The following is a 9599-nucleotide window of genomic DNA, read 5'->3' as shown; positions in this document are numbered from 1 at the left end:
GAAGCTTAGAGTCTCACCTCTTCTCCACTCTCCTTCATCTTCTGTCATAGCCGCTTGCTGCTCTTGAATCTGTCTCTTGGGTTGATCAAATTATCCATCTGGCGCCTTCCTGCCAGTCATGCCCTCCAGAAAATAAGCTCTTGAACCGTTTATAACGCTGCTGCTGCTGCTGCTGCCACCACCACCCAGCATGCCTGGCCTACACCTTTCAGTCTACTTTCGGGCACTGCTGATCAGCTTGGCTCTTCAAGGTAGGTCGGAATTGGTTCAAATGGAATTCTCTGTCTTGACTGAGACTGGAAAGAAGGTCTGCTGGCACAGATACCATGTTTAGGTAGGGTGGGCAGATTGGACCTTTGCAGGTTTGGGAATTGCTGGGGTGAATTGCTTGCTGCATGGTGTGTGTGTGTGTGTGTGTGAGAGAGAGAGAGAGAGGGAGAGGGAGAGAGGGAGGGAGGGAGAGTTTTCTCGGAGAGTTCCAGGGAATGGTGTGCAGTTATATGAGGCTACTAATTTGGTAAAGCTAAGCAGGTTTAGCTCTGGTCAGTGCCTGGATGGGAGACCGCCTAGGAACCACATGGGCAATGCTCTGGGTTGCTTGACAGAAGAAAGGCAGGGTGTGAATGTAAGAGAAGAAATAAAAAGGAGGCACAAAGGTTTTTAAAGGAGACAGGTGATCTAGTGCAGGCATATCCAACTCCCAAGAGACTGATCTACTCCCAGTATAAAAAAAACTGGCAGTGATCTACCCATTGTCATTGGAGTGAGGAGGAGCATGCATGGGGTAGGTGGATTACCCAGAATTGTTGAGCTTTTTTAAGGAGGGAAGTGCCCAGAGTTGTTGAGCTTTTTTGGGGAAGATTGCACAGAGTTTTTTAGCTTTCCCCCCATAACTTTTTGTACACGATAAGGACCCCGTGATCTAGCAGGATCAGCTGGAGATCTACCGGTAGATCACGATCTACTGGTTGGACATCCCTGATGTTTCCTGTAGAACGACTGGTTCTTGTAGCCCTTGTCCACCCCCAGGGTCTGTGTGCAGAAACGATGCTTCACCCCAAAATGACGCATCAGGTAGGCCAAATCGATGGTCCAGATGCTCTCCGTCATCTGGAGGTCCTGAATGGCTTTCTGGAACTTGTTTATCAGATTTGCTCAGGGGCAGAGCTCATACTTTGCTTCCAGATCCAATCTCTGGCATCTTTGGGAAGGACTTGGGGAAACACCTGTCTGAAATTCTGGAGCTCTGCTGCTAATCCATGTTAAGCTACAGGCAGTTAATTTTTTGTAGCCCTGCAAGGACTGCAGTGCCCCTTGGCCCAGGCGCCATGGTCAATAATGAGGGTGGATGATGGAAATTTAGACCAAGGGCCTCGGGAGAGCTACAGGCTCCCTGCCTCTGAGGTACGGACAATACTAAGCTAGATGGCCTAATAGTCTTGATTTCCTAGTTCCTCCTTCCGCTAACCGAATTAGCAGCCAACTTTAATAATTGTGCAAGTTACAGATTTGCCAGAATGGGTTATACCAACTGTCCATTGAGACTTCCTGCTTTCAGCGGTAGCTATTTCTTGACGATATGCATTTGGAGGTTTGCTTCCACTTTTCTTCAGAGGTGTAGAGAACCCCCAGATGGGGTTACCTCTTGTTCCCATCCTACTCTGATCTGTAGCAGAGCTGTCAATCTCTGGCGAGGGCCGGGGGGACAGATGGGAATTGTATCTCAGTGAAGGGTCTCTTAACAACTTTGAGTACTCTTAACAAACTACAGTTCCCAGGATTCTTTGGGGGAAGCCATGACTCTTAACAGTGCTATAAGCAGGCTTTAAATGTATGGAGTGAATATCGGAAGGATACTCTGTGTCCATTATTCAGTGGTCTGAATACCTTTACTGTCCTTTCTACATTTGAACATATACAGAATTTTGTTATCATTGGTCTTATTTGGATTTATTTATTTTTTACAAATGGATGGCTTATATTAATATGTATGCTTAAATTAGATTTGTTTTTTGTTTAATTTTTATTGATTTTTCAAAAAAGAACACCAACAAACAACACATACAACAAAAAACGTTACAAAATACACAACAAAAAATTAATAAAAACAATTAATTAAATCTAGCTAACCCTCTTTTATAAAAACAAAATCGAAAATTCTTTCTAGTAGCACCTTAGAGACCAACTGAGTTTGTTCCTGGTATGAGCTTTCGTGTGCATGCACACTTCTTCAGATACCTCTTTTATAACATTGTATAATGACTTCCTCACGCCCTCTCCATCTGCTTTCCTTGTAAAACATCTTTAGTAATTTCTTTACCTTTTTATAATCTAATGTTAGTATAAAAAAACTTTCTCTTAATTTTTAACGCCTTAACATTACTTCATCTATCACTACTTCGTATCTAACTTCCATATCTGCTGCCTATCTGTTTCTTCCTGATTGCTTTAAATAGAAATCTTAGCATAATTCTTTAGATATACTTTAAATTTGTTCCAGTCTTTCTCCACCGCATCATCCCTCTGGTCTCGGAGTTTCCCGGTCAGTTCAGCAAGCTCCATATAGTCCATCATAATATTCTTGCTGCTGTTGCAATATATACATAAAGACTGTTCTATCTTCTCTTGGGATTTCGTGGTTTAAGATACCCAGCAAAAAGGCTTCTGTTTTTTTTTTTTATTAAATGTGTTTTTCAACACCTTTTTCAATTCATTGTATATCTTCTCCCAGAAGTCTTTTACTTTTGGGCACGTCCACCACATATGAAAAAATGTCCCTTCTGCTTGCTTACACTTCCAGCATTTGTTACATTGTCCATGATACATTCTTGCCAACTTAACCGGTGTTAAATACCACCTATACATCATTTTCATGACATTTTCTCTCAAACTATTACATGCTGAAAATTTTATACCTGTTTTCCATAATTTTTCCCAATCCACTAACATGATGTTGTGCCCTACATCCTTTGGCCAATCAATCATTACAGTTTTTACCATTTCAACTTTTGTATGCCACTCAAGCAATAAATTATACATTCTGTTAAATTAGGTTTGATGGATTATTCTTATTATTGTGAGCCAATGTTCTTACTTTTTTCTTTCTGTTACATATGCAATTTTTTGTTTCATTTTTAAAAAGATCTACACAATGCCAAAACACACGTTTAACATCAGATGCAGTTTGGCCTGAAGAGTGTTTCAGTGAGAAATGCAAGTTCAGATCCCAGCTGTGCAGCCAAGCTCTGACCAATTCACTCACCCCGCCATGTAGATGCTCTCATCTCATGGATGTTGAAAAAATTGGGTGCTGCTTTTCCTTATAAACTCTGGGCGCTTAAGGAGAAAAATTAAAAGGCAGAATTTAAAACATAGTATCATGTTACAAAACCACAAAATGAGAGAATGATACATGTCCAAAATGCAAAACAACAACAGCAACAGCAGTGAGAAAGCAATTGAATGATAACCAGAAAAACAGGCAAAGCAACCCTGTATAAATAGGGTTGTTTTGGTAAAACCAAGGTTTTGCCTCACAACTAAGAACACCCTCATTTACATCAGACTACAACAACACACCAACATACACAATGCCTACACTATCCCCTAGCTGTCTTCATCGCCATCATCACATCATCTTTCATAGAAATACAGTGGTACCTTGGTTCTCAAACTTAATCCGTTCTGGAAGTCCGTTCCAAAACCAAACGTTCCAAAACCAAGGCGCACTTTCCCATTGAAAGTAATGCAAAATGGATTCATCCATTCCAGACTTTTAAAAGCAACCCCTAAAACAGCAATTTAAATGAATTTTACTAACGAGACCACTGAAAATGAAAGCAATAAACAATTTACTGCAGTCACACAATCAATCAATCAGTAGCTGAACTGGGTTCCACACAGTCACAAAAACAAAGAGAGCCAAAAAACAAAAACACAAAATAAATAGCAAAAGCAGACAGACCTCAGCGTAACACTCAAAATGGAATTGTGGCACTCAAATCAGAAGCGTAACACTCAAAACGGCGCACGTTCGGCTTCCGAAAAATGGTCGCAAACCGGAACACTTATTTCCAGGTTTGCAGTGTTTGGGTTCCAAGTTGTTTTGAGTACCAAGGCGTTTGAGAACCAAGGTATCACTGTATAGATGCCCTGCCACTGGCCTACAGTCATTTTTCAGCTGTCCCTACTCCGCCTCTGCTTCAGCAAGAGTGTGTGAACCACTCTCACAGTAGTGTTGGTGGCGGCGGTGACAAGGCCGCAAGCCTACTTTCAGGCAAACCTCACTTCTCACCAGTGTGGGTCTTAAAAGCCTGGGCTGCTGCCACAGGGAGGAAGTCGGCTGAACGCACATCAAGTCATTCTGTCGGTATCTTGGTGTGATCTGCCACTGTCAGCAACTTAAGAGCTGACAGATACTTTACAGGTGCTGCTGTTGTGTTAGCAGCAGCCCAGAGCACAGGGATGTTGCCTGCAAAACTTGTCATCAGTGTTTTGGAGAGGCAGAGAGAGAGAGAGAGAGAGAGAGAGAGAGAGAGAGAGAGATTGATCTGCTCCTGCCTTTCTTCTGCTTTTTCAATTATGTTTTATTAAGTTCCAACATTTTTAACATGTACAATCAAAACACAATTTTGTATTTTCTCTTATTTTTGCACCCCGTTTTCCATGTTCTTTCTCCCCTTCTGCTGCACCCTGTCTTTTATTCAATCATAACGATACTATAATTACTTCTGTTGCTCATAGCTCAAATCCTGTTTGCGAGTTCATCGTACTATAAATTTAAACTAACTAGTCACTGCTCCACCATCTCCCAGCATGGGTGGAGAAATTCGATTCGGTTCACATTTAAAACCGAACCTATCAGATTATCATGTTCCAGAACAATTAGGAGAACTGAAATGCATCTATCCTTCACAGTGCACACCTCTCTGGATGTTGCGACAACGTGCTTCTCCAAGCAAACGTTTACAAAAATGCATATATTAGGAGAAAGTGTGCATACAAATTAAGACGTTTGTGAAAATAACATTCAAAAACGCATTATATTGTGGGGAATCACATCCATAAATGAGTGCATTAGTCAAAACTGAAGAAAAACCAAAAAAGAAACAAAACAGCCTATCACCCAAAATTTCCTCCCTGGTTAAGAAGAATAGCAATGACTTCCAGCTGACTCAAGTCACCCACACCCACACACCCTGCTCCTGTGCTTTTAACAGCTTGTTGTGCAAAAGAGCCGCAAAGCAGAGTGCTTGCTTACCACACAGAAGGTCCCACCAGCATTAATATATGAACTGGCAGTCAAAGTTTGCATTATGGAGATAAAACATTTTCAGTCAGTGCAGCGGTTCTCAAAAAAAGTTTCTCTGGGCCACACTTTCAGAATAAAAATTTGCTCGTGCCGCACCAGATTTTTCATTGATTAGAAATACATTGGAAAACAACTTCCGACAGTGCTTGATTTATAACGCATGACACAACTACTTTATAATATGACCGCGGTACATCCATAAAGTATAAAACAAGGCAGCTACGTAACAACTTGAATCTTCCCCCAAATTTAATTTTACAGAAGCCTTTATGTACCTTAAGTATGTATACAAACTGAATGAGAGGTGTGAGTTTGCTTTTGCTGGGAAATTTCATTTATATTCGATCTAATTTGAGACAAACTTTCATCTCAGCAACTTAAAGAAGCTTCACTTTTCTGACCCTTCATATTGGTCAGAGTTGGAAAAACCCTGTTCGCAACAGTATGTTGTTTAGAAGTGTAGCCAATGCTCTTGAAGGGAGGCTTGGATGCTGCTGCTGCTGCTGCTGCTGCTGTTGTGTGTGTGTATGCACACAAACTATACTATACTGAAATCTTTAAATGTTTCTTGAATCTTCCTGCCACACTTGCCATCCTCTCCTTCCACACCACACCCTTTGAGAACCATTTTGCAACTGTTTGTACAGCAAGGTGTCATCAATAAAGGCAGAGGCAGCTACAGCGACCGCTTGAGAAGCTGGCAACCCTCAGGGTGTGAGAAAGCAGGGGTACGCCCTTCATCTGTGGCTGGGGAGAAAGAGGGGGTCAGAATCAGGAAATGTTGCAACTAGCCCTCTTACCAGAATGATGTGCGCGTGTGTCGATTTCTCTCCAAGGCTGCATAAACCATACATTTAAAGCACTTGACTCCACACCCCGAAATAATCCTGGGGACCATCATTTGCCTCTTGCAGACCTACACTTCCCAGGACCCTTAACAAACTGCAGTTTCCAGGATTCTCTGGTGGCGGTGGTAGGGAGGAGTGGTTTAAAAATGCACGGTGTGTATGCAGCCTGATAGGTGGGCGACATCTGTTGCCAAGGCAGGAAGGCTGCTGGCTCTCTTCCTGGGTGGCAGTGACATCATCAGGGCAGGACTTTGGGGCAGATGTGGTCCAGGGGTCTTCCACTCAGCTGAATGCACAGGGCACCTCCTGACATTTGCTGGCTTGCCACGTTTCTATGGAAGTGAAAAAAAATGCAACCTTACCATCTAAAGAGGGGCTCCTCCATAAGACCACAAAGTCCAAGGTCTTAAATAACCTGCAACAGCAAGATGTTTTGTGTCACTCCACAGCACCACTGCTGGGGGGGACGGGGATTCCTGCGTTTGTGAGAGCACCTTGCCAGGCAGAGTACAGTCATTTTTCTTGGAATGGAAATGACATCTAGCAAGACTCCTGTTAGAAAGAAAACACTGTGATGATAGATAAGTAAAAGATCATTAGGGTGGTTAAAAAGTTGCTTGTTTTGTGTTTGTTTCCTGGCCCGAAAGAACGATCTCCAGAGATTAGCAGACAAGGACGTTTCTCTCCATGCTGTGAAAATCGTCACTTGTTGCTGTTGATTTTTGTGATCTGCAGATCGAGCGACCATTAAAAGCATAACAGCTGCCTAGTCCACACTGTTTTCTGGGCACTCGGATCTTAGTATTAAGTGATCTCAGGATTAGCACTACAACGAATGGCAGCCTTTAGCTGGGGTTTCTTGGAAGGGAAGTTTCTGTTTTGAAATTAGATGTGCACTCAGGCACCGATTGCCGTGGAAGCCTGTTTGGCAGCGCCCACACATAAGAAGGAGCGATCGGCAGACTCGAGGAAACTCCAAGGTTTGCAGAACTGCATCAGCACAAGGCTTGCACACGTGCAGCTGGGGCAGAATCAGCGCAGAAGGCCAGATTGCAGAGTGGAGAGCATACAGAATCAAACCTGTGCTGGGGAAACTGCACTGGCTGCTGATCAGCCCTGAACAACTCTGGAGGAGGTGACCTGAAAGAGTACTGTAAGATCACTTAGATCAGTGATGGCCAAACTTGGCCCTCCAGCTGTTTTGGGACTACAATTCCCATCATCCCTGACCACTGGTCCTGTTAGATAGGGATGATGGGAGTTGTAGTCCCAAAACAGCTGGATCATTAACTTAGATCGTCTGGGCAAATTCTACCCGTGGCACCGCACCCTGAATAATATGATCCCTGAGTAGTGACCTGAAAATGGGCATTTTCTGTTGTTTCCCCTGTTTTGTGCAATGCCCTTCCCTCTGCCATACCTGAAGCAGCAACCATCCATTGCATCAGTTCTCTTGTGATAAGGTTGATCTTTTCGCCCAGGCTTTCTCTAGCCCATAATATTGGACCTTGTTTTATGTTTGAATCCCTGGATATTTTTTTTCTTTGTTCACTTTCATTGGCTTTTTTGTGATTTTACATTGCTGTTTTACTGTCTGACTATGATGGTGGGACATAAAATAGGGTGGCGGGGGGAAATGGAGCAGCTGGAATCCTGACCAGGAGCACTCCGAGCAGCTATATTTGGGAAAAGGTCAGAGCTGAGTGGCAAAGCATCTGTGCAGGTTCAGTTCCCGCCATCTCTAGGGATTGTCCCCAGGCTGAAATCCTGGAGAGTTGTTGCTGGTATGCGCAGATAATACTAAGCTAGATGGACTCAGGCTCTGTTTCACACTCCTGTTTTCTGTGCTCAAGGTTTGCAAAACAACAACACACAAATAAAACAATATAGCAAAAATAATGTAAACAGCATTAAAAGAGCAGAACATTGAACGACTATGTACACACCATAAAGGTAAAGTTAAAGGGACCCCTGACCATCAGGTCCAGTTGTGTCCGACTCTGGGGTTGCGGCGCTCATCTCGCTCTATAGGCCAAGGGAGCCGGCGTTTGTCCGCAGGCAGATTCCGGGTCATGTGGCCAGCATGACAGAGCCGCTTCCGGCGAACCAGAGCAGCGCACGGAAATGCCGTTTACCTTCCCGCTGGAGCGGTCCCTATTTATCTACTTGCACTCTGACGTGCTTTCGAACTGCTAGGTGGGCAGGAGCTGGGACAGAGCAATGGGAGCTCACCCCGTGGCAGGGATTCGAACCGCCGACCTTCTGATCAGCAAGCCCTAGACTCTGTGGTTTAACCCACAGCGCCACCTGGGTCCCTGTACACACCATACATTTACAGTAAATCACAAAAAAGGATCCTGGGAACTGCAGTTTACCCCTCACAGGGCTACGGTTCTCGGCACCCTTAACAAACCACAATTTCCATGATTCCCTGGGAGGGGTGGAATATGTGATTTGAATGTATGGTGTACAAACAATAAAACAGCAAATCGTGAAGGTCTTAAATTTAAAAAATGCTTGGAGCTTTATGAGGGGTGGAGAAAAGGAGTCCAGAATGCTGGTGTACTACAACTCCCATCATCACTGACTAATGGCACTGCTGGGAGCTGGTGTACAATAATATCTGGAGGGCCACAGGTACCTGTTCCGTGCTCTAAACCCAATTTCTCAATCCTTTGAATACTTGGCAAGGAATTGCACATGTGTTATGGCTGACCTTCTCATTTGTCTCTCTCTCTCTGTGTGTGTGTAATTTTCATTTATATACATTACAATAATTATTTTTCCAAATTTTAAATTTTTAAATTTTGACTCCCTTCCCTCTCTTTCTGCAGCTCCTTACATTAATTTTCATCCTTTCCTGCACACTCCAAATTGTTTTAACGTATTCTTTTATTTGTCTATCCTGATATATATCTCATATATATTTTTAAAACTGCAGGCTTTTACAATAATCCTGCCAATGTCTTGATCTGTTTACAGTTTGTTTGTAAATAATAAACTACTTCCATTCCTTTCTAAAAAGTTTGTTGTCTTGATTTCTTATTCTTCTGGTATGTTTTGCCATTTCTGTATACCGTACTCCATTAGTTTCTGTATCCAATCTTCTTTCGTCAGGACCTCTTCATCCTTCCACTTTTGGGCAAATAACATTCTTGCACCTGTCATCACAGACATACATAAATTTCTATACTATTTGGGTAGTTCTAATCCTATAATTCCCAAGAGAAACGCTTCTTCTTCTTTTTTTATGAATGTTATCTTAAACATCTTTTTCAATTCATTATATATCATTTCCCAGTAAGCCTTAACCTTATTACAAGACCACCACATGTGAAAAAAGTGCCTTCTTTCTCTTTACATTTCCAATACTTATTTGACTTTGATTTATACATTTTTGCCAATCTACTAGGTGCTAGGTACCATCTATATAACATTTT

The 9599-nt window shown here is 42.7% G+C and overlaps 1 protein-coding gene across 2 annotated transcripts in view; it reads left to right on the top strand.

Moving 5' to 3' along the window:
- ITGAL (integrin subunit alpha L) overlaps positions 1–9599 on the top strand; it is a 50193-nt gene continuing 40594 nt past the window's right edge. Inside the window, exon 1 of one of the 2 annotated variants that reach the window (XM_033169901.1) lies at positions 1–251. In XM_033169901.1, coding sequence (XP_033025792.1) covers positions 191–251 — 61 coding nt within the window. In that variant the 5' untranslated portion in view covers positions 1–190. The remainder of the gene's footprint in view (positions 252–9599) is intronic. The other variant, XM_033169900.1, reaches the window with a different exon arrangement.

The sequence above is a fragment of the Lacerta agilis genome, chromosome 14, assembly GCF_009819535.1.
Source record: "Lacerta agilis isolate rLacAgi1 chromosome 14, rLacAgi1.pri, whole genome shotgun sequence".
Taxonomy (NCBI): Eukaryota; Metazoa; Chordata; class Lepidosauria; order Squamata; family Lacertidae; genus Lacerta; species Lacerta agilis.
This window is presented reverse-complemented; position numbering and strand designations above follow the sequence as displayed.